Below are 26,017 nucleotides of genomic sequence, written 5' to 3'. Positions count from 1 at the left end.
TGGTACCAATGGCTTTAAGTACATTGTGAACAGTTGTACCTGGCACACTGGTGGCACACTGGCGGAGAGAATCCATGCTAGACATGTAGGCGTCGCCCAGGAATTCCTTAAACCCCTTTGTTGCTGGAACCTCTTGGAGGCATTGAGTGGAGTCCTTGAAGAGCAGGTTTTTGCCGTTCTTTGACTCGAACATCTTGAACGGGGCATCAGGGATGCCACTGCCAAACCTAGACTGAAACGCAGAAGATAAAAATCTCATATGTTTACATTCATCTGCACTTTATATACTGTATATTTATTATTAAACTGCAAATCTGTAAACAGAAATTCTTCAGCTGCTACACTCTTTTATATCCACTCTCTTTATTTTACTTGTTTTACTTTTAGAATTTTATTTTGAAATATCTTAAATTTTCTATTTTTTTTTATTTAAAACAATTTTAAATTATGTTGTCTCTTTTTTTTACATTAGCCTATATTTTTTTGCTTTATTCCTCATTTTATCTTTTTTTTATTTATGCACCATTAGGATTGCTACCCAAATTCATTGTACCCTGTGCACTGACAGAGAATCTTGAATCCAAACAGTCAATGTGCCAAGACGTTTATCTGAAGTTTATTCATTTTAGCACTGGAGCTACATGACTAATGTAGCTAAGTAGTGGAAGATTTTTTTTTATTAGGCAAATTAATCAAACTGTGGACTGGTCCAGTAATCTCTCAGACTTGTTCATGTGGTTTCTGGCACTGTGTGACCTACCAGGATCAGTAGCAGCACCCATTCCGAGGCCTGAATTTTCCTGTACGTTTGGACATTTTATAGACAACAGAATGTCAAAGCCAAAAACACGTCTTGGCAGATGAACTGCTTTTAGAGCAAGGTGAAATGATGGGCTTTTGAGCCATCGTTTACCCTACAGTTTGACACCAGTATCACTGTGTTTACCTGCTGCTCCTTTAGGATGGTCACCACATCACTACGTGACTCAGGGCGAGTTACGACAGCATGAGCTGGAACCATGGCAAGGTGACACTTGGCGAAGTCTGAGACAGGAGCAGGGCTCTCCTGTCCAGGGCAGATCAGCTTAAAGTCTGATGATTTCAGTTCAGAAGCCCAGTCTGGACCCTTGCCTAGAGACAGAATGAGAGACACATGAGGGACTTTCAGGTTTTAAGACAGAAAGTGAAATAGGTAATTCCAGCTCAGCTGAGGGCTCTTAAAAAATGAGTGAAGCCGCACACTTACCGTCTGTATTTTCCCCTACAATAGTGTGCTTAACAAAGGCCACATCACCAGTACGGTCAGCCAGACAGCTGTAAAAGTAAAAAAATGCAGACACTCAGGGAGGGTGATTTCACACCTACACTGTTTGGTCAGGACCTTCTGACTTTTCGAATTGGTCCAAAAGGTGCCTTGATCATCATCCAGACTAAAGGACGACAATTTGGTCCAACCAAAAGAGGTGTTCTCAGTCTGGATCAAACTGAACCATGGTTTGGTTTTGTTTGCAGTGAGAAAACTTTTTTGTACAGTTCTGACTTTCAGAAGTTAAGGCAGGCTTTCGCCACCCATTAAACAATAGGAGAAGAAAAAGACCTGTGAGAGAAGTAAAAATGACCTGTAGTAGCATATAAGGAGAGAAGACTTGGGCTGGAGGTTAGGGAACCAGCCCTGTGACCGGAAGCTTGCTGGCTCGATCCCCTCGGCTGACAGTCCATGACTGAAGTGCCGTTGAATAAGGCACCTAACCCCCAACTGCTACCTGGGCACTGTGTATAAAGCTGCCCACTGCTCCGGGCAAATGTGCTCACTGCCCCCTAGTGTGGGTGTTCACTAGTGTGCATGTATGTGGGTGTTTCACTGCATGCATGGGTTAAATGCAGAGGTTTAATTCCACAGTGTGCAAACAAGGTGACAAATGGTTTTAAATTTAAAAAAAATTCTAAATTCAACTTAAAATAAGGCATGAAAATAAAGATCTCTCTAGTTTCTTCTCTGAGAGGATGGAAGAGAGAGGAGAATCATTATCTTCATTCAAATGTCAGAGGCTGCCTGCTGTACTGACAACAAGCCAATGTCACCCACATCACCCTACAAACCAATCAATGTCAAGTATAGGGAGACACAGCCCACATAGGTGATCATGACAGGTTCTTTAGTGCCCTTGCTAAACTGCAATGTGAAACCAAATCTTCCTGGACCAAATATATGCAATGTAAAATCACTTCAACTTAAGTACAAACTGTTTGTGAAAATGCCCTCTAACCAGACACCAGCCTTAGTTTTCAGTGATTACACTTATGGCTGTAACTACCTATGAGTGTACTGAGGTCCAGACCATGGCAGTTTTTAGAGGTCCAGACCTTGGCAGTTCTTAGAGGTCCAGACCTTGATGGTATTTAGAGGTCCGGACCTTGATAGTTTTAGAAGCGGTTTATCAAAGTTCTTAAAGTTGTTAAAAGTCTGTTCATTCAGCAACATTCCTAGGCAGTGATCTCCAGACCGGCTTCCTATCTCTTTTAATTGGGAGAGACCAAAATACTCAAAACTGAAGGCCAACAGTAATTACTGTTACGGTATATTTATTTAAGCCACATTTAAGACATTTTTCAGTTTTTATAATAATTTGAAAGTACCCCTGGTCCTCTATATTTTATGTAAATTTCATGATGAGTGGACCAACAAAAATGACTCAAAATTACTTGGGTAAGTGTCTGGTTCCTTTGACTTGCATCAAAAGTAAGGCATGTTTTTCCTTCTCCTGTAAAGTTGGCATTTTGGAGATATGAGGTTTTGATCCGACAACAGCAATGTATAGATTTCAACATGCAATTTTTGCTGAGAACAAATGGATAAATAAATAGCTAAATAAAAATACATTTTAAAATAGTTTATGGAAAAGTAATCAAAGCAAAGAACTAAAAAAATGTCCCTAATCAAGTCCTTAACTTCAACTCCTAAACTTGATCACATGGAAAGTCTTGTGTAAACACCCTCAGGATGCACTGTAAGGCTACAACTGGATCACTTAAACAACATTTGTAGGAGGCCAGAAAGAGATCTTTACCACTTTTAAAACATTTACATTTACATGAGCAGAAATAGATCTGGCGTGTGCCGACTAACAGGTGAAAGAACAAATAATAAAACAAAGATAAATAATAAAACAAAGAGCCCTCCTGCACTCTGGGCCAAATGGATGGGGCCTGGAAGTGCTGTAGACTGAATGGGTGGGGCTAAACTCCTGTAGACTGAATGGGGTGTGTGTATGGTCAAATATAAATAAATGAATGGTTGGGAAGTCCCAGTGGGCTGATTTCGCAAGTTCCATATATGGACTGTATACACTGGGCAGTGAACATTATGCTTTGAAACCTTAACAGTGTTTATAGAGTACATGATTAGTTAATTACTTCAAAAGGAACATTCACTATATCATTGTTTGGGCAACCTAACAGTATTCAAAGGAATATTTTTTTCATGTAAATCGTACCGAAAGGCTCCAGCATAGCCGTAGTACATCTCCTCTGCAGTGGCCTTGCATTTGGTTTCATCGCTCCCAACACTTTTACCACTGCCCTTGCACAGAGCACACAGGGTGGACTTAGGATCAGCACCAGGAGCACAACTCTGACTGAAGTACTTAGCTGCGGAAAGAGAAAAGAGAAAGAGAAGTCATTCAAAAACAATACAAAAGCCTCCTGATAACCAGAAAGGTTTAAGATTAAATGGTGGCAGGTCATCTGTTGTGGTACATACATTTTCTTAGTTTTAAGAAATTAAATATTTTTAATTTTAGAATTAAAGTTTGTAAACCAGCCATTAGGGGTGTACTTTGTGTACTTCTGGTGCCGGTCCCAAGCCCGGATAAATGGTGAGGGTTGCGTCAGGAAGGGCCTCCGGCGTAAAACTTGTGCCAAAACTATCATGCAGATCACAAATATTATTGCCATACCGGATCGGTCGAGGCCCGGTTTAACAACGACCGCCTCCGGTGCTGTTGACCAGCAGGGTGCCGGTGGAAATTGGACTACTGTAGGTCGAAGACCATCAAAGAGGAGAGGAGGAAGGCTGGTTAGAAGGCAGCGAGAGACAAGGAAAGGCAGGAGTGTGAAGGTTAGAGTAGGGACTCTGAACATAGGGACAACGACTGGTAAAGGCAGAGAGCTTGCAGACATGATGGAGAGAAGGAAGGTAGATATTCTGTGTGTCCAGGAGACCAGATGGAAAGGAAGCAAGGCCAGGAACATTGGAGGTGGATTCAAACTGTTCTATCATGGTGTAGAGTGGAAGAGAAATGGAGTAGGGATAATCCTAAAGGAACGTCTTGGGAAAAGTGTTCTGGATGTAAAGAGTGTCAGACAGGATCATGAGCCTGAAGTTGGAGGTTGATGGTGTAATTTTGAATGTGGTCAGTTCATATGCACCACACGTTGGTTGTCAGTTAGAGGAGAAAGAGGAATTTTGGAGTAAGATGGATGAAGTGGTAGATGGTGTCCCTAGAGAGGAGAGATTAGTGATTGGTGCAGACTTCAATGGACATGTTGGTAAAGGGAACAGAGAGGATGAAGAGGTGCTGGGTATGTATGGTGTGAAAGAAATGCAGAAGGTCAGATGGTTGTAGATTTTGCAAAGAGAATGGAAATGGCTGTGGTGAACACGTATTTTCAAAAGAGGGAATAACACAGGGTGACATACAAGAGTGGAGGGAGGTGCACACAGGTGGATTATATCCTTAGCAGGAGATGCCACCTAAAGGAGATTGGAGATTGTAAAGTGGTGCCAGGGGAAAGTGTAGAAAGGCAGCATAGGGTGGTTGTCTGTAGAATGAGATTAGAAACAAAGAAGAGGAAGAGAGTGAAGACAGAGCCACAGATTAGATGGTGGAAGCTGAAGGAGGAGGATGGTTGCAGGCAGTTCAGGGAAAAATTGCAACAGGCCCTTGGGGGCAGTGAGGAGCTACCTGAGGACTGGGAAAATACAGCTACGGTTGTGAGAGAAACTGGCAAAAATGTGTTGGGTGTTTCGTCTGGTGAGAGGAAAGAAGACAAGGAAAGTTGGTAGTGGAATGAGGAAGTCCAGGAGAGTATTCAGAAGACGAAAGCAGCTAAGAAAAAGTGGGATAACCAGAGAGATGAAGGAAGTAGGCAGGAGTACTGTGAGGCTAGTCGCATAGCGGAAAGAATGGTGGCAAATGCAAAGGCTCAGGCCTATGATGAGCTGTATGAGAGGCTGGACAGTAAAGAAGGAGTAAAGGACTTGTATAGTTTGGTTAAACAGAGAGATAGAGCTGGAAAGGATGTACAGCAGGTTAGGCTGATAAAGGATAGAGAGGGAAATGTACTAGTGAGTGAACAGAGAGTGTTGAGTAGATGGAAGGAGTACTTTGAAGAACTAATGAATGAGGAAAACGAGAGAGAGAGGAGGACGACGGGGGAGAGATAGTGGATCAGGAAGTGCAGAGAATTAGTAAGGTGGAAGTGAGGGCAGCTTTAAAAAGGATGAAGAATGGAAAGGCAGTTGGTCCAGATGACATACCTGTGGAGGTATGGAGATGTTTAGGAGAGAAGGCAGTGGACTTTTTAACCAGGTTGTTTAACCAAATCCTGGAGAGTGAGAGGATGCCTGATGAGTGGAGAAGCAGTGTACTGGTCCCCATTTTTAAGAACAAGGGTGATGTGCAGAGCTGCAGTAACTACAGAGGTATAAAGTTGATGAGCCACACCATGAAGCTATGGGAAAGAGTTGTTGAAGCAAGGCTAAGGCGAGAGGTCCAGATCAGTGAGCAGCAGTTTGGTTTCATGCCCAGAAAGAGTACCACAGATGCAATTTTTGCATTGAGAGTGTTGGTAGAGAAGTACAGAGAAGGTCAGAAGGAGCTACATTGTGTCTTTGTGGATCTAGAGAAGGCATATGATAGTGTGCCAAGAAAGGAACTGTGGTACTGTATGAGGAAGTCAGGTGTAGCTGAAAAGTATGTTAGGGTGGTGCAGGACATGTATGAGGATAGTGAGACAGTGGTGAGGTGTGCAGCTGGAGTGACAAATGGTTTCAAGGTGAAGGTGGGGTTACATCAGGGATCAGCTTTGAGCCCCTTCTTGTTTGCAATGGTGATGGAAAGGTTGACAGATGAGGTCAGGCAGGAGGCTCCATGGACCATGATGTTTGCAGATGACATTGTAATCTAGAGTAGAGAGCAGGTGGAAGAGAATCTGGAGATGTGGAGGTTTGCACTGGAGAGGAGAGGAATGAAGGTCAGTAGAGACAAGTGTGTGAATGAGAGGGAGGCAGGTGGAAAGGTGAAGATGCAAGGAATAGCGGTCATAAAGGTGGATGACTTCAAATATCTTGGGTCAACCATCCAGAGCAATGGACAGTGTAGAAAAGAGATGAAGAAGAGGGTGCAGGCAGGATGGAGTGGGTGAAGAGGGGTGTCAGGGCTGATGTGTGACAGAAGGATAGCAGCAAGAGTGAAAGGGAAGGTTTACAAGAAAGTAGTGCGTCCTGCTATGATGTATGATTTGGAGACTGTGGCTCTGTCTAAAAGACAGGAGGCTGAGCTGGAGGTGGCGGAGATGAAGATGCTGAGATTTTCGTTGGGAGTGACAAGGATGGACAAGATTAGAAATGAGCAGATCAGAGGGACAGTGATGGTGGAGCAGTTTGGAGATAAAGCCAGAGAGGCCAGGTTGAGATGGTTTGGACATGTGCTGAGGAGAAATAGTGGATATATTGGGCAAAGAATGTTGGAGATGGAGCTGTCGGGTAGAAGGAGAAGAGGTAGACCTCAGAGAAGGTTTATGGATGTAGTGAAGGTGGACATGGAGATGGTTGGTGTAAAAGTAGAGGAGGCAGTGGATAGGGCAAGATGGAGGCAGATGATCCGCTGTGGCGACCCCTAAAGGGAGCAGCCAAAAGAAGAAGAAGAAGATAAATAAAGTTTGTAGGAATCGATGTTTAAATGCGCTGCTCTTCCATGCACTAACAATGGGAGAAATAGTAAGTTACCTATTGACTTAATGCCACAATTATGATGATCTAATGAATCACTTGTTGTACATACAGTAATATAGAGTAAGACAGTAACTGAGCAGAGAGAAAGCAAAACTCACAGAAGTCACACTCTCCGGTGCTGTGGTGGATGAGGCCCATGGGGATGTTCCAGCCTGCGGTGCGGCCTATGCCAGTGTGGCAGGACTTTTTGTCTTTCAGAGTCTTCCAGGTCACTTTAGAGTCTTTACGTACCACAGCCACCGCGTAGTAGGAGGAGGCATCTGAGGAAGACATGAGTGAGATAGAAAGGTTGACATTAAAGTATCCATCCATCCATCCATCCATCCATTTTCTAAGCCGCTTCTCCGTCAGGGTCGCGGGCGGAAGGCAGGATATACCCTGGACAGGTCGCCAGTCCATCGCACGGCAGACAGACAGACACAGACAGTCACTCACACCCAGGGGCAATTTAAAATGTCCAATTGGCCTGACTGCATGTCTTTGGACTGTGGGAGGAAACCGGAGAACCCAGAGGAAACCCACGCAGACACGGGGAGAACATGCAAACTCCACACAGAGAGGACCCTGGTCGCCTGGCCGGGGAATCGAACCCAGGCCCTCCTTGCTGTGAGGCGACAGCGCTACCCACCACGCCACCGTGCCGCCCATTAAAGTAGTTCTGCAAAAATCTATTTCACACAATTTCCCCCCGCCTGACCCTAATGATCCATCAGTCATAGCGTCATATTTTTAAGTACCCTCAAATAGAGGTTTCCGACACTGCATGAAATTCTGTGTAACATGGACAAAAGTATGTCACTTCCTGGTTTCCATTCACACATCTCCTAAGCCGCTTCTCCTTCTGGGTCACGGGGGGGTGCTGTAGCCTATCCCATCTGTCATTGTGACGCAAGGCAGCAAACACCCTGGACAGGTTGCCAGTCCATCGCAGGGCAGCCAGACAGACACACTCACTCACAATCATACCCAGGGGCAATTTACCATGTCCAAACAGCCTAACTGCATGTCTTTGGACTGTGGGAGGAAACCCATGCAGACACGGGGAGAACATACAGACTCCACACAGGAAGGATGCTGGTCACCCGGCCAGGAAATCTAATCCAGGCCCTCCTTGCTATGAGGCGACAGCACTACCCACCACGCCACCATGCCGCCTGGTTTTATCCATCCATCCATCCATCCATCCATCCATCATCTTCCGCTTCTCCGGGGTTCGGGTCGCAGGGGCAGCATCCTGAGCAATGAAGCCCAGACCTCCCTTTCCCCAGCCACTTCCACTAGCTCCCTGGGAGGGATTCCGAGGCGCTCCCAGGCCAGCTGGGCGATATAGTCACGCCAGCGTGTCCTGGGTCTTCCCCGGGGTCTCCTCCCCGGTGGACTTGCCTGTGACACCTCCCAAGGGAGGCGTCCAGGAGGCATCCTAACAAGATGCCCGAACCACCTCAACTGGCTCCTCTCGACGTGAAGAAGCAGCGGCTCTACTCCGAGTCCCTCTCGGATGACCGAACTTCTCACCCTATCTCTAAGGGAGAGTCCAGCCACCCTGCGGAGGAAACTCATTTCAGCCGCTTGTATTCGCGATCTCGTTCTTTCGGTCATTACCCAAAGCTCATGACCATAGGTGAGGGTGGGAACATAGATCGACCAGTAAATCGAGAGCCTTGCCTTATGGCTCAGCTCTTTCTTTACCACAACAGACCGGTAAAGAGCCCGCATCACTGCTGACCCAGCACCAATCCGCCTGTCAATCTCCCGCTCTCTTGTACCATCACTCGTGAACAAGACCCCGAGATACTTAAACTCCTCCACTTGAGGCAAGAGCTCATCCCCGACCCAGAGAGGGCTCTCCACCCTTTCCCGCGTGAGAACCATGGCCTCGGATTTGGAGGTACTGATCCTCATCCCGGCCGCTTCACACTCGGCTGCAAACCGATCCAGTGAAAGCTGAAGTTCACGGCCTGATGTCCCCAATAGGACCACATCATCTGCGAACAGCAGCGATGTGACCCTGAGGTCACCAAACCGGACACCCTCCATCCCCTGACTGCGCCTAGAAATTCTATCCATAAAAATTATGAATAGAATCGGTGACAAAGGGCAGCCCTGACGGAGTCCAACTCTCACTGGGAAAAAGTCTGACTTACTGCCGGCCATGCGAACCAAGCTCCTGCTTTGTTTGTACAGGGCCTGAATGGCTCGTAGCAAAGAGCCATGTACCCCGTACTCCCGAAGCACCTCCCACAGAATACCCCGGGGAACACAGTCGAATGCCTTCTCCAAATCCACAAAGCACATGTGGACTGGTTGGGCAAACTCCCATGAACCCTCGAGAATCCTGGAGAGGGTAAAGAGTTGGTCCAGTGTTCCACGACCAGGGCGGAACCCGCACTGCTCCTCCTGGATCTGAGGTTCGACTATAAGCCGGACTCTCTTCTCCAGTACCCTTGCATAGACCTTACCAGGGAGGCTGAGGAGTGTGATTCCCCTGTAGTTGGAACACACCCTCCGGTCCCCCTTTTTAAAAAGAGGCACCACCACCCCAGTCTGCCAATCAAGTGGCACCACCCCCGATGTCCACGCAATGTTGAAAAGGCGTGTCAGCCAAGACAGCCCCACAACATCCAGAGCCTTGAGGAACTCGGGACGGATCTCATCCACCCCTGCAGCCCTGCCGCCAAGGAGCTTTTTAACTACCTTAGCGACTTCGGCCTCAGTAATGGACAAGCCTATTCCCGTGTCCCCAGACTCTGCCTCCTCACTGGAGAACGTGTCGGTGGGATTGAGAAGGTCCTCAAAGTATTCCTTCCACCGCCCAATGACGTCTTCAGTCGAAGTCAGCAGCACACCATCTCCACTATATACAGTGCTAGTGGCACACTGCTTTCCCCTTCTGAGTCGCCTGACGGTTTGCCAGAATCTTTTTGGAGCCGACTTAAAGTCACTTTCCAAGGCCTCACCGAACTCTTCCCACACCCGGGTTTTTGCCTTGGCAACGACTGAAGCCGCAGATCGCTTGGCCTGTCGATACCTGCCAGCTGCCTCTGGTGTCCTACAGGCCAACCATGTCCGGTAGGACTCCTTCTTCAGCTTGACGGCATCTCTCACCTGGGGTGTCCACCACCGGGTTCGAGGATTACCGCCCCGACAGGCACCAACTACCTTGCGACCACAGCTACAGTCAGCCGCTTCAACAATGGAGGAGCGGAACATGGCCCATTCTGAGTCAATGTCCCCCACCTCCCCCGATATCTGGTCAAAGTTCTGACGGAGGTGTGAGTTGAAGATCAATCTGACAGGTTCTTCTGCCAGACGTTCCCAGCAAACCCTCACTATACGTTTGGGTTTGCCTGGTCTGACTGGCATCTTCCCCCACCACCTGATCCAACTCACCACCAGGTGGTGATCAGTTGACAGCTCAGCTCCTCTCTTTACCCGAGTGTCCAGTACACATGGCCGCAAGTCCGCTGACACGACTACAAAGTCAATCATTGAACTGCGGCCTAGGGTGTCCTGGTGCCATGTGCACTTATGGACATCCTTGTGTTCAAACATGGTGTTCGTTATGGACAAACTGTGGTTTGCACAGAAGTCCAAAAACTGAACACCACTCGGGTTCAGATCAGAGAGGCCATTCCTCCCAATCACACCCCTCCAGGTCTTACTGTCATTGCCCACGTGAGCGTTGAAGTCCCCCAGTAGGACAATCGAGTCTCCAGGAGGAGCACTTTCAAGCACCCCTTCCAAGGACTCTATGAAGGCTGGGTATTCTGAACTGCTGTTCGGTGCATAAGCACAGACAACAGTCAGGACCCGTTCCCCAACCCGAAGGCGTAGGGAAGCTACCCTCTCGTCCACCGGGGAAAACCCCAACATACAGGCGCCGAGTCGAGGGGCTATGAGAAAGCCCACACCTGCCCGCCGCCTCTCACCATGGGCAACTCCAGAAAAGAAAAAAGTCCAGCCCCTCTCAAGGAGATTGGACCCAGAGCCCAAGCTGTGTGTTGAGGTGAGCCCGACTATATCTAGCCGGTATCTCTCGACCTCGCGCACCAACTCAGGCTCCTTCCCCGCCAGTGAGGTAACGTTCCAAGTTCCAAAAGCCAGTTTCAGCAACCGAGGATCAGAACGCCAAGGCCCACGCCTTCGGACACTGCCCGATCCACAATGCACCGCACCCCTACTACTGCCCCTCCCATCGGTGGTTTTAACAATTTGTAAAAGTCTAAAAAAAGTAAATTATGTCTTCTCCACACTTTGACCCCACGATCCAACTGCCTTAGGCAGAATCTGGACTCATCGCTAAACATAACGTTCCTCCACATGTTCAGGTTCCAGTGCACGTGTTACAACAGTGCAAATGGGCCTGACGGTGAAAGGCAGTCATGGCAGGCCTCCTGGCAGCCCAATGAGACCGGAGATTGGCTGCTTGCAGTCTGTTCCGCATTGTCTGGGTAGAGAGCTGTTGGCCATATCGTCCTGCAAACCTTGACTGCAAATCTGTAGAAGACAGCCTACGGTACCTAAGTACAGATTGAGGAAACTATCTTCTTGGGGTGTCATCTTCTTGGGACGCCCACTTCGCAGCCTGTCTCTGACATCCCCCGTTATATGGAACTTGGCTTTCAATTTGGAGATGGTACTAGGGCTTACTCCAAATAATGACGCAACTTGGTTTTGCGGAACACCAGCTTGAAGTGGCCCTATCACATGGGCCCTATCTAGTTCAGCCAAACTTGGCATGCTGATTCTTGGAGCAGACACCTACTGACCACTGTAGCAGGGCCCCATGCTCACAGGCACCTGACTGGCAGCACCTGGGGGTACCAGAAGCTCAAAACAAGTGTCAATAGCAACAGCAAAATAAGCTATTTGAACAAAGTATTCAATGAGAATATTTCATTCATTCAGATCTAGGATGTGTTATTTGAGTGTTCCCTTTATTTTTGTGAGCAGTGTATATATTATATATATTTATGTCCTTAAAACAAGTCAAAATGAGGCTCAGTATTGTGTGCGGCCTCCACGTGCCTGTATGACCTCCCTACAACGCCTGGGCATGCTCCTGATGAGGTGGCGGATGGTCTCCTGAGGGATCTCCTCCCAGACCTGGACTAAAGCATCCGCCAACTCCTGGACAGTCTGTGGTGCAACATGGCGTTGGTGGATGGAGCGAGACATGATGTCCTAGATGTGCTCAATCGGATTCAGGTCTGGGGAACGGGCGGGCCAGTCCATAGCTTCAATGCCTTCATCTTGCAGGAACTGCTGACACATTCCAGCCACATGAGCTCTAGCATTGTCCTGCATTAGGAGGAACCCAGGGCCAACCGCACCAGCATATGGTCTCACAAGGGGTCTGAGGATCTCACCTCGGTACCTAATGGAAGTCAGGCTACCTCTGGCGAGCACATGGAGGGCTGTGCAGCCCTGCAAAGAAATGCCACCCCACACCATTACTGACCCACTGCCAAACCGGTCATGCTGAAGGATGTTGCAGGCAGCAGATCGCTCTCCACGGCGTCTCCAGAGTCTGTCACATCTGTCACATGTGCTCAGTGTGAAGCTTCTTTCATCTGTGAAGAGCACAGGGCACCAGTGGTGAATTTGCCAATCCTGGTGTTCTCTGGCAAATGCCAAGCGTCCTGCACGGCGTGGGGCTGTGAGCACAACCCCCATCTGTGGACGTCGGGCCCTCATACCATCCTCATGGAGTTGGTTTCTAACTGTTTGTGCAGACACATGGGCCATTTGTGGCCTGCTGGAGGTCATTTTGCAGGGCTCTGGCAGAGCTCCTCCTGTTCCTCCTTGCACAAAGGCGGAGGTAGCGGTCCTGCTGCTGGGTTGTTGCCCTCCTACGGCCTCCTCCACGTCTCCTGGTGTACTGGCTTGTCTCCTGGTAGCGCCTCCAGCCTCTGGACACTACGCTGACAGACACAGCAAACCTTCTTGCCACAGCTCGCATTGATGTGCCATCCTGGATGAGCTGCACTACCTGAGCCACTTGTGTGGGTTGTAGAGTCCGTCTCCTGCTACCACGAGTGTGAAAGACCACCAACATTCAAAAGTGACCAAAACATCAGCCAGAAAGCAGAAAGGTACTGAGAAGTGGTCTGTGGTCCCCACCTGGAGAACCACTCTTTTATTGAGTGTGTCTTGCTAATTGGCAGTGATTTCCACCTGTTGTCTGTTCCATTTGCACAACAGCTGTGAAATTGATTGTGAGTGTTGCTTCCTAAGTGGACAGTTTGATTTCACAGAAGTTTGATTTACTTGGAGTTATATTGTGTTGTTTAAGTGTTCCCTTCATTTTTTTGAGCAGTGTTTATATATATATATACACATATACACACACATATATATATATATATATATATATATATATATATATATATATATATATATATATATATATATATATATATATATATATATACACACACACACACACACACACACACACACACACACACACACACACACACACACACACACACACTTGGCTGGCTGATGAGTTAAAGGATCTGTGTAATTTTCTAAATCACCCAAAATAGCCTGGATCAAAACATCATTACACAAACGTGTTAATTACACATCAGCACTATGCGACAGGCAAGCAACCACAACATGCTGTGCAGCTAAACGGTAAATAGACCAATATGAATCTAGTAAATTGGGTTCTCAACTTCTTGAATGTCAGCCAACAAGAAAGAAAAAAGTAACTCTTCTAAGGCAGTTTGAGATATTTCATTTTCTTCCTTGTTGTAATTCAGCCAAGTAATCTTGGCATGAATTTGAGGACGAAGGCATTGGTTCAAATCAAGCTCCATTTTAGCTATTAGCCTCGTCTTGAGGTTGGAAAGAAAAGAAAGAAGAAAATATGGAGGCGTTGTTTTGCCTCTGGTGACTTCGGGAGCTGTTCAAACTAAATGGCCTCAACCTATACAGGACTGTGCAAACAGATCACCTTTTCTTTGTCATTCATCTGCTGCCTATGGTTATGTGGACAAGGCCCACAAAAACCTAAACGCTTTTGGTTGCTTTGATTTCTTTTCTCCAGCACTTGCTCCTCCTTCGTCCTTGCTCAGCCTGAGTCTCCACCTTTGCTCCTCACAAGTTCCTTATTTGGTTCTTCCTCTACCTCTTTCCTTTCTGTTACTCTTCCCCTTCACTATCCTCAGGCATTTCTTGTCCGCCCCCCCCAGAAATAAATGATCCCCATTCAGCCCAGCTCTTTGTGAGTCACTGTCCCTCCAAGTTTTCCTGTTTCCTAGTTCCTAGTTCAAGAACTTATCAATTAATGCATGAGAGAGCATAGAGTGAAGGTGGAGAACATGGTGATGTTTCACTTACCACCTTCACCAGAACACTTTGCTGTTGAGACAGAGAAACAGAATGAAACAGTCAGCTACCACGTCTTCAACAACTGAACAACAAAGATAAACGTGTTTATCAAGCCAAGATGTTCCTCACATCCATCATACTGCTCCACCATGGCTGGGACCAGACCACACTTCCCCGCAGTATACACCTGTCCTCCATCAATGGCCATGGCATCAGCCTGTTTACGCTGCAGAGAGAAAGATTCAAAGGGGAGAAGATCAGAATACTATGGCCACACATTCAAAATTGCCAACTTAAATCAAATGTAAATAAACTAAACTACATCCGTTTTATTTTTTAATGAAAACATAGCAATGATAACATGCTGATCTGCTCTCAGGGGATGTTTGAATTTCGAAACCAATGAACATCAGGACAGTCAGAAACAGATAATCTGAATGGTTAAAACTGAAGAAGCTTTTGTGGCCCTTAGTGGGGGCCGAGAGTAGCAAAAGTTTGGGAACCGTTGAGCAGAGAAAGGACTGTTATATATTATTTTGTATATTTCGGTTTTGTTGATATTCAATATGTCACGTCAGGTCCAAAGACTCCACATATCCAGGGCCTATCAAGCCAACCCAGAAGTTGCCTTGTCCAAGGTGCTGAAGTACAACCAGGTAAGTACTTCAGCAGCAGTGTTGTGGACAGCAGTCTACATGTGGCCAGGACCCAGTCCTACTAGTTTAAGATCGATACTACAACACTACATTACTGTAGAGGTGTTTTGAAATTTATGGGCTGAACTGCATGCATAGCTGTAACAGTCATGGGGATGATTAAAATTTCAAATTCAAAGTCTTTTTTTTTTTTTTACCCAATTTTCACCCCAATTTAGTCGTTTTCAATTCCACCCACTAGTTAGGACTCCCCCAATCAAACGATATTACCAATGCTAGGAGGGTGAAGGCAGCACAGGCTTCCTCCGAGACCTGTGAAACCAGCCACCGCTTCTTTTCGAACTGCCGCAACGACACTGGACAGCTGAACGTTATTAACGTAAATAATAATGACAGTCCGAAAATTAAACGTCACATTAATAAATTAAAAATCACATAAAGGACACAGATGTGGTCTCACAAATCTGTAGCCTTGCTTGAGGTCTTACAGTACCATGATTTTTCTGATGCAGTCCTCCACGCTCTGTTCCACATGGCACTCGATCTTGGCACCGCCACTCTTGTCCGCGCTGTTCAGCGACCATTCATCGCACTTGTCTTTCTCAGCGTGGCCCACAGCGCACCACTTTATGCCCCCTGAAGCGCCCTCTGTGGTCCTCTCTGTGGAAGAAGATTTACAAATTATATTTTTACATGCATTCATGAGGCCATCATAAAGTACTTTAAATCATTTTTTTATTTTTTTTTTACACATTTTTGACTGACTGATACGGAACTGAATTGTGCTAAAGAGCACGATGCGATGCTGTCCTTATTCAGGGCTATTAGGCTCTGTAATGAGTCAAATAACTACTGACCTCCTTTAGACTTAATGGTTCTGAATCATAAATACAGTGTGGGCACTTCATTGGTTAACAGTAATCTGCAGATCTCTTCTCTAATTAATTATAGAATTATAAATACACATTTATCATCTACATGTACATTTATTTGAAAAAGAATCACATGTATTGATGTGGCTGTTGCAATTTTCTTACAGATTCAATTGTTTTTAATATTTACCAACTTTGTGGTAAATATGGTAAAATGTTCCTTCCTCCTTCAAGTGAAGGAAAAACACACATAACCTCTCAAAACAAACTTGCAGTGAGAACGACGGTGGAAGTCAATCAGTCAGAATTATTAAGAGTAAGAAACGGTGAGCGGTGTTATCGAGGAGTGCATCACGTCTGACTCACGCTATCCTCATCATTTGAAGGGTGGAGCGGTTTTTATTTCAGTCCTGAAGCTAACAACTTCTTTCGTTACATAGCAGCTGACAGTTATCCTGACAGATCTGTCAGACTGATCAGGACTGCTTCTGGCGCTCACACTCATGATTATAAAACTGCATGTAAAGACAAATATTAGTGCGCTCGTTAGCATGTCACCGTTTTAACCGTTCCATTAAAGTTACATTTATGGCATTTGGCTGACGCTCTTATCCAGAGCGACTTACAGTTCGATGAATTTACACAGGTAGGTGAAGGTGGTGTTGGGAGTCTTGCCCAAGGACTCTTATTGGTATAGTGTAGGGGGCTTGTCCAAGCAGGAGATTGAACCCCAGTCTACAGCATAGTGGACAGAGGTGTTACCCACTACACCAACCACTATACCAAAGTTTGCTGAAAGATCTCGTGTAAAAGATGATGAGTCCTCCTCAGCATCTAATATCGCTCTGACTAGCTCCAGTGTTATCTTTAGCAGTAGCTCATCTGCAGGGTCGGCTTCTGTCGCTAAAACTTCCACCTTATTAGACATGAAATTGCTTTAAACTGGCTTCATATTTTGTCAGTTCTCAAAGGTGTGTCTGCACTGAACGCATTATAAACCCAGTTTGTTCATGTTTCAGATGTTCCTCTCGGCGCGCTTCAGAAATTTCCTTTGTGCTACTAGACATTTTAGTCTGTTAACATACGTGTTAATGGTTCTACCATTTAGCCTGCATTAAAAGTTGAACAGATGTAGCAATAATTAAGGGAGGTGTGACTTTCTCTGAATTTTGCAAGAGGTCAGTCTCCATGGACAACAATTTTAATGCATTTCCTCGTACTTATAAACACACTTATTGTAACCCTTTTCTTAATCTGCTTTCAGCTCCCCGTATCAGCACTGGCCTTGGCCAAGGCCACTGCTGGTACATCACATTCCTCCAGAAGAACACTGCAGCAAGACGCTCTTTTATCCCTTCCCCCACTTCCCCGGATTCCTGCTGAGTGTAGACTCTGCCTGGAACTGATCATGGTTGTCTCCATGGCAATTTGCTGTGTTATCACCTTAACACCCTGCGGACTGAGACACCTGGACTGGGATGCCAGGTGAGGTGCCTTCTTCAGGCCCTCCCATTACTACCCCCCCCTTCCCAACGCCTTCGCTTCGAATATGGCTGCAGAACTGGATGGCTGCTTGCTGTGCTGGGTTTGTCTGCACCCCTCACCCCACCCCCATTGCAAGTCCTGGACTGTGTGTAATGTGTAATTGTGTGCTAATGTGCTGAGGTGTATTTTTCTGTCCCCAGACTGTTTTCCCTTAGGAACACAGTCTGGGGGATGTTTTTTTTTTTTATATCTCCTCCCTTTCCCCATGTATTCTGTGTTCTGCATTTTTCCTCATTCCTGTCTTCCTGTCCTTGAAGACGTGTATGTAAGGTTTGAAAGCTGCATTAGAGCTGACTGTGGATCACCTTTCTTCAGAGAGCGGATAATGGACATATATTCTGCTCCAAGATACAGGAAGGAGTCAGTGGTCTCAGGCAGCTTCACTAGTTTTTTTGTGGAGTCTTTGAACATCAGGTTTTTAGAGCTACCCCCAGAGGTGAACAGGCCTTTGTCCTGTATGACACAAAACACAAACAGATCAGACATCAAGCAGTGAATTCATAACCATTTCCTGTAGGAACTTTCTGTGAGGAGCTTTTAGAGGTGGGTGGTTCCCATCACCACCACTGTGAACAGCTCTGACTGAGCATAAATCTGTAAACATGCCAAAATGAGAAAAATTAGATGAAATGAGAGCATTTCATGTATTTTTTAATCTAATTTTATACACCCTTTATCTAAAATGTCTTACAGTAGTCATTCAGTCATCAGTCATGAGAGTCAAAAGTTTGGGGAACACATCTTCTGTGGAAATTTTTCAGAGTAAAGCTCGATATTCCCTGAGAAACTTTTCAATTAACAAAGAATAAAAGCAAAAAAATCCCTGCAGCGGTGTAGTGAGGACTCCCTGCTCACCAAAATATCTTCCTCAGTATGAAGAACAGGTTTTAAAATAATGTTGACAGTGATGTTGTCTTACCAAACACTTTTAGGACAAAAACACCGATGAGTGGTGATGAGTACTGACATCATAACATCGGGAGAAAACCTACACAGCCTTTTTTCCAAATGCAGCACGTTCACTCATATAGGCATAAAAAGTTGCACTTATGATAGTTTTCTGCTAAATAAACCTCATTTAATATATAGATCAGCAAGCTTTGATGTGGTCAGTTATTGTGAGAAACCGTGCATAAAAGATGTGAAAAGCTACTGTACTGTACTGTGTACCTTGAGTGACTCTAGAAGTGTAAAGATGCGATCGGCCAGTGTAGCATTCTTCCGGCTGACCACAGCGTGGGCGGGGACTCGGGCCAGGTGGCAGGTTTTATAGTCATCGATGCTTTTCCTGGTGTCGTCTTTACACAGCAGCTCATACTGACCCTTCTCAGCATCTGAAAACATCCAATATGAGGAGTTAGAATCACATGTTGGACTTTAGTAAAGTCAGCTTTTAGTAACGTCAGCTTCCCACTGTTTATGAAAACCCTTAAAGGGGGAACTCCACTGACTGTTGGAAAGTTTTGCATAATTAAGAGGTTAAGAGTTAAACAGTCATTCAGAGGATCAACTTGTAAGTAAGTAACTTATGGCTACAAGTCACTCACTCTGCAGTAAAATTATTCATATGTGCCTTAGCGGTACAATTTGAAATTATGCATCTACTGTTAAACAGCGGACAATTTATTTATAATAATCATTTAGACGCGCCGTAAATGCGCCATAATTTCATACATATCTGACATGCTTGCAAAAAGCTTCATCTGGCAAACAGAAAGTCATTCAAAACTCTTTGCTCACCTGGGACAGTCAGGTGCTTCACAAAAGCAACTTCTCCAACTCCGTCCTTCAGGCACCTGAACAAGTAAGAGCGATAACAAGGCAACATCAGGACCTGAAGGGTCATCCTAATATACTTTGCAAGAAAACAATAAAAGCAGCAGTGTGAAGTTCTTACTGGAAGGCTCCTTCGTAATCATAGTACGGCTCGCTGTGTGAGCGTGAGCAGTCACCTTTGCACAGCTGACACAGTTTAGATCCTTTAGCAGCCCCAGGGACACAACTGGCTGAGAAGAACTCTGCCACCGCTGCAAAAACAAACCCACACACTTCATAAAAATGCATGTGACAACTTACAAGTCCTAGAAACCAACACAGAGAATCCATCCATCCATCCATCCATCCATCCATCCATCCATTATCTTCTGCTTCTCCAGGGTTCAGGTCGTGGGGGCAGCATCCTAAGCAATGAGGCCCAGATCTCCTTTTCCCCAGCCACTTCCACTAGCTCCCTGGGGGGGATTCTGAGGCGCTCCCAGGCCAGTTGGGCGATATAGTCAAGCCAGCATGTCCTGGGTCTTCCCCGGGGTCTCCTCCCGGGTGGACTTGCCTGTGACACCTCCCAAGGCATCCTAACCAGATGCCCGAACCACCTCAGCTGGCTCCTCTCGACGTGGAGAAGCAGTGGCTCTACTCCGAGTCCCTCCCGGATGACCAAACTGCTCACCCTATCTCTAATGGAGAGTCCAGACACCCTGCGGAGGAAACTCATTTCGGCCGCTTGTATTCGCGATCTCGTTCTTTCAGTCATTACCCAAAGCTCATGACCATAGGTGAGGGTGGGAACGTAGATCGACTGGTAAATCAAGAGCCTTGCCTTATGGCTCAGCTCTTTCTTTACCACAACAGACCAGTAAAGGGCTTGCATCACTGCTGACCCAGCACCAATCCGCCTGTCAATCTCCCACTCCCTTGTACCATCACTCATGAACAAGACCCCGAGATACTTGAACTCCTTTATTTAAAAATGCCTCCTCATGTCGGTGGGATTGAGAAGGTCCTCAAAGTATTCCTTCCACCGCCCAATGATGTCTTCAGTCGAAGTCAACAGCACACCAACTCCACTATATACAGTGCTAGTGGCACACTGCTTTCCCCTTCTGAGTCACCTGATGGTTTGCCAGAATCTTTTCGGAGCCGACTTTAAGTCACTTTCCAGGGCCTCACCAAACTCCTCCCATACACGGGTTTTTGCCTTGGCGACGACGGAAGCCGCAGATCACTTGGCCTGTCGATACCTGCCAGCTATCTCTGGTGTCCCGCAGGCCAACCATGCCCGGTAGGACTCCTTCTTCAGCTTGACGGTGTCTCTCACCTGGGGTGTCCACCACCAGGTTCGAGGATTACCGCCCCAACAGGCACCAACTACCTTGCGGCCACAGCTACAGTCAGCCACTTCAACAATGGAGGAGCGGAACATGGCCCTTTCTGAGTCAATGTCCCTCACCTCCCCCAATATCTGTTCAAAGTTCTGACGGAGGTGTGAGTTGAAGATCAATCTGACAGGTTTTTCTGCCAGACGTTCCCAGCAAACCCTCACTATACATCTTCCCCCACCACCTGATCCAACTCACCACCAGATGGTGATCAGTTGACAGCTCAGCTCCTCTCTTTACCCGAGTGTCCACAACATATGGCCGCAAGTCCGATGACACGATGTGGGAATGTTAAGGGGATTTCTTCCATTTTGGTAGTGTTGGCGTGAGCATGGGTTTTACCTTACAAAAATCGGATCAGACTCCAAGAGCCAGATGCACACTTGAGCACTTTTATTTCCAAGTAGAGACGATACAAGTAGAAAAGCAAAAACAAACGCTGAGCAAAGAGAAAATAAATAAACCAAATAAATCCAGAACTGATTGGCCTGCGCCAATCCATGCAGTTCTGGCTCGTCTCCACCGGCATCCAGCAGCCAGCTAGTGTCGGTGGCCGCAAGGCCACATAGACACGACCACTGTCCTCTACCCAAGGGAAGGTGAAAAAAAAAACCAAGAAAGAAAAATCCCCCTTATAAACCTCTAGCCCCACCCCAAACATTAGCATGATCCATTCCCGGGCTAGCAGGGGTTACAACATACAAAACACACACAACATAACACGATGGCCATCTTACACAAATAACAATAACAACAACAACAACACTACACAATCATGATCTAGTGATGAGTCTTAATTTCTACACCTTATAACCATTCTATCTTTCCTTTCCCCTTTAGGTTCCCAGATTACGCCTCCCCCCTTCTACAGACGGCTGTGGGCTTTACCAGCCGGTATAAGGGAAGCCCCGGAAGGCGCCCGCGTTCCCCTAAGGAACAGGACCGAAGAGATCACAGGTAAGTATCACATACATCAATCATTTAATTTAAAAACAAGTACTTAAATATCTTTTATAACACTGGTGATGGGGTAGACCTACTGACCCCATCACACACGACTACAAAGTCAATCACTGAACTGCGGCCTAGGATGTCCTGGTGCCATGTGCACTTATGGACAACCTTGTGTTCAAACATGGTGTTTGTGATGGACAAACTGTGGTTTGCACAGTTTGTCCAAAAACTGAACACCACTCAGGTTCAGATCAGAGAGGCCATTCCTCTCAATCACACCCCTCCAGGTCTCACTGTCATTGCCCCCAGTAGGACAACAGTCTCCAGAAGGAGCACTTTCAAGCACCCTTCCCAAGGACTCTAAGGAGGCTGGGTACTCTGAACTGCTGTTCGGTGCATAAACACAGACAACAGTCAGGACCCGTTCCCCAACCCGAAGGTGTAGGGAAGCTACCCTCTCATCCACCGGAGAAAACCCCAACATACAGGCGCCGAGTCGAGGGGCTATGAGAAAGCCCACACCTGCCTGCCGCCTCTCACCATGGGCAACTCCAGAAAAGAATAAAGTCCAGCCCCTCTCAAGCAGATTGGACCAGAGCCCAAGCAGTGGGCTCTGAGAATATAGAGAATATATAGAGAATATAGAGAATGATTAATCAAACCTGTGATCCATCATGCAAAGATGTGTCACTGGTTTAAAAACACAATACTCACAAAAAGTACTGCAGTGAAGGCCTAATACAGGACTGAGGCTCTATTTCAGCAGAATTAGAGTATTGTGTATTAAAGCTGTCTTTCATATCGAGTGCAGAACTGATATACTGCAGCGCTGAGTTGGTTTTTATAATGTTGAAGGTATGGAAAAAGTCTGACCGATCAAAGCTCTGCTGTCATGGTTAGAGCACAAACACATGTCCATCTAGATGGCAGCAGAACTCTTAAACTTATCAGAGCACAACGTTTACGACAAGCAACATGCTGACTATAAAAATGTACAGGTTAAAGGACATGAACAGCAGAGCAGAGCTGAAAGACTGGAAATGACCATGAGAACATGACAGTGACTGTATATAACTGTTATTTTGATTTATATAGATGCATTCTAGTCTCGTCACGGCCCCGAAAAACTGCAAAGCTATTAGCTTCCACTGCTATAGAAATGAACACTCCTTTTTAATGAGAGAAACAACAAACAGAAGCAAAGCATCAAATTCCCCCACTGACATACAAAAATCACTCGTTACTCAGCTTAGTAATGCTTAGAACTCATAACAGCTGTTACACAAGAAAGGTATTTCCTTGTCTTTAGATCAGGAGCCGCAACCCAAATGTTAAGAAGAGCCTTTTTGTCTTCAGGGTTAAAGGGTGAATCAGCAGTTCTACATTAACTCCAGCGTTTAAGACCACTTACTGTTAAACTGTGTTGAAGGATCAGCAGAGCTTTATTTTACTGTAAAGGAGGATTATTTTATTATTACCTACTGATCTGATTCAGATGTGGAGCCGCGACAGGGCAGGAAAAGAGCCGCATGTTGCCGACCCCGGTTTAGACAAAAAGCCGCATTGGACTGAGCAGATCTTACTATGTTAAAAATCCCATCCATTTTTTCCGCTGAACAATCGTGCTGCATGTGAATCGGCCTTTAGACTCTGAGACTGCATTGTGATAAATTACTGAATACACTTGCACAGTTTTGCTCTCTAAACTTTGATCTAACTGAGATTGGACCAACTTTCTATTTAACACTGTTAAGTTACTGCAAATTGACAAAAATGATTATTCATTAATAATTCATAATGAATTTCCAGGCTTATTTCAGTATCTACCATAAATTAATCAGTAACTTCTACGAATTACACAGTAAATATGAAATATTCAGTATTACTATAAAATTACTATGATTTATTCAGGAACTAGGGGAATTGATTCTTATTAACAATCCACAGAAACAAACATGATCAGGATACACACCCTTCTCCACAGGTTTGTCCTCACCACCGCTCCATACGATCTGCTTCATGGAGACAAGCGTGCCGATGGGAATGTTCCAGCCTGCGGATTTCCCCAGCCCAGTGTGGCATGACTTCTTACCACGGAGCTCGCTGAATTTAAAGCCTGAGCCTTTCTTCACCACGGCAACGGCGTAGTAACAGGACTCAGAATCTGAAACAAGGTAAAGATAAATGGGGGGAAAAAAATGTCAAAAAACTTGTGATTCTGGTGAAGCATGTGTATTCCCATGTGTGGAATTTAAGACCTCGGATTAAGGACCTCAGCAGAACATAAATCATTCCACCATTTACACTGCATGGCAATGCCCATTCTCAAATAAATGTAAAATATCTACGCTATTCAAACCTACAGGCACAAGCCTTACAAGGTCTTTTCAGTGTGTTTGGGTTCATCAGCTCTGCCATCCTCTAGTCTGTCATCAGTGGTCAGTTTAGACCATAGGACTGTTGTCGGCAGGATATTTTAGTTGGCTGACTTTTCCGGATTGTTTTAATGTGGTCTTTAGGCATCATTTTACAATTTAATTGGCAATTGTTTACATTAGTCTACCAACAAATACTACAGTGCGTGTACAACATTCATGATTTGTATAACCTTAATATACATAGTATTACACAGTCAGAACAGTTTACTGTCCTCTTCAATTTGCCTTTGACCCTTGTAATTAATCTAGTGAGAAACAAACAGCATCGGAACTTTATTGTTCAAGAGTTTGTGGCCACTTAGTCTGATGCCTTCTTCTCTGAAGCCTTTTTGTCTGAGGCCAACTGAAAAGGCCTGTTCTGCCTAATGTATAAGAGCTGAGACACGACTGTATTATTATATTATATATTTCCCCGAGACATAGCGCTGTTTTTCTGATGTATGAAACCCGAGGCTTGGTGCGAGAATGTCTTAAAATGTACAGTACTTAGGCACCTAAGACACTTTTTCAAAATCTATTTATTTGTGTAGTTTGTGTTTATTTGCTGAGAAAGTGTTAATATTTAAATAAACAAAATGTATAGAATATTAATTAATAATGTGAAGATATACACACACACACACACACACACACACATATACATATATATATATATATACATACATACATACATTTATATATATATATATATATATATATATATATATATATATATATATATATATATATATAGTGATTTTCTGGATGTTGGTGTTTGTTTACCCATCTCCAAGCCTCTCCTCGAGGAAGCCCAGTATTATATGTAGTTAAAAAGCAGCTCCTGGTTTGACCAATCAGTGCTCAGTAAATTGAGCTCATGATGTCATTGATGATATTAACGAGTCTCTGTGGCGGCTGTGAAGGTGTCCAGGAAAAATATGGACCCAAGAAATTCTTGTTACTTCTTATTGTTTTCCTGTTTATTTGAATTATGAATATGATTTTATTCTAATGTATATTGTGATAAACTGAAACTAAATAAACTAAATTGAAAACTTTCGCACAGTACTGTATATTGTACCATAGGCAGGCCTGATATTTGTCTGCCACAACGAGCATGTTTAACCACATTTCTAGAACAATCTCCTAAATGTTAGGTAAAAAAAAGGATATCACATCACTCAACATGTTAAACGGTTCAGTTATGTTCATGTTTGGAGGTACTAGTGATTTGCTATGGTTTGCATGAAATAAATTAATAAAAGTACAAGTGCATGAGTTTTAAATATTAAACTTGGCTTTAAAAGTTTTTAAATCTGGTTAACCATCCCCAGACACAGGCCTATGCCAAGTTAAACAAATTAAGTTTGAATGGAGCTTTATGTCCTGTGTTAAATATGTTGACTCGGCACCTTTTGTTTCTAATTCCAAACTCTAGATGCCATCATTTAATGCCAACTCTAGAGGTTTTATAGTTCTTTAAGAGAAATTACCTTTGCCGTAGTCTTCTGCGATGATGGGATGAAGGTCGTAGTTTCTGAGGCCGGCTTTGTAGATGTCACCTCCATCCAGAGTGATGGCATCTGCTGCACCTTCCTAACAAATAACATTAAATGACTGAAATGAGTCTACAGACTAAACATGAAAGCAAGCAAAAATATTCTACTGTTAAGTCATTAACCGATCACTGATGCCTAGTTTACCCAGTTTAACCCGTCTGCACTGTATTATTAACAACACTCATTCACCAAATGTCCTTAAGAAGAAATTTCTTCTTAAAACCCTCTTACGCAGTTCTGACGAAGATTCTGACTCACCAGTGTTTTCTCATGTGGGATTTGTTCTTAGGTAAGAACAGAATCTACACACACTCAGAAGCACGAAGGTGAGAACCTTTGGAGGAAACCGATGCAGACATGGGGAGAACATGCAAACTCCACACAGAGAGGACCCCGGTCGCCCGGTCAGGGAATCGCACCCTGGCCCTTCTTGCTGTGAGGCGACAGCGCTACCCACTGTGCCACCATACCACCCTTGATCTCATTCCATTATCATTATTTCC

General features: G+C 45.1%; 1 protein-coding gene across 2 annotated transcripts in view; it reads right to left on the bottom strand.

Annotated features, from left to right (window-relative positions):
* Window positions 1-26,017, bottom strand: part of LOC108442899 (serotransferrin-2-like) — a 144,007-nt gene that overhangs the window by 6,876 nt on the left and 111,114 nt on the right. For both annotated transcript variants that reach the window (XM_017723186.2, XM_017723185.1), the window contains exons 3-16: window positions 25,449-25,551; window positions 23,511-23,702; window positions 19,327-19,456; window positions 19,170-19,225; window positions 18,600-18,763; window positions 17,735-17,882; window positions 15,506-15,672; window positions 14,486-14,582; window positions 14,366-14,386; window positions 7,114-7,275; window positions 3,495-3,648; window positions 1,247-1,314; window positions 947-1,131; window positions 40-232 (exon numbers count right to left, since the gene is read on the bottom strand). In XM_017723186.2, coding sequence (XP_017578675.1) covers window positions 40-232; window positions 947-1,131; window positions 1,247-1,314; window positions 3,495-3,648; window positions 7,114-7,275; window positions 14,366-14,386; window positions 14,486-14,582; window positions 15,506-15,672; window positions 17,735-17,882; window positions 18,600-18,763; window positions 19,170-19,225; window positions 19,327-19,456; window positions 23,511-23,702; window positions 25,449-25,551 — 1,840 coding nt within the window. The remainder of the gene's footprint in view (window positions 1-39; window positions 233-946; window positions 1,132-1,246; window positions 1,315-3,494; window positions 3,649-7,113; window positions 7,276-14,365; window positions 14,387-14,485; window positions 14,583-15,505; window positions 15,673-17,734; window positions 17,883-18,599; window positions 18,764-19,169; window positions 19,226-19,326; window positions 19,457-23,510; window positions 23,703-25,448; window positions 25,552-26,017) is intronic.

The sequence above is a fragment of the Pygocentrus nattereri genome, chromosome 19, assembly GCF_015220715.1.
Source record: "Pygocentrus nattereri isolate fPygNat1 chromosome 19, fPygNat1.pri, whole genome shotgun sequence".
NCBI lineage: Eukaryota > Metazoa > Chordata > Actinopteri > Characiformes > Serrasalmidae > Pygocentrus > Pygocentrus nattereri.
Note: the sequence above shows the minus strand (reverse complement) of the source record. Positions and strands in the feature narration are given on the sequence as shown.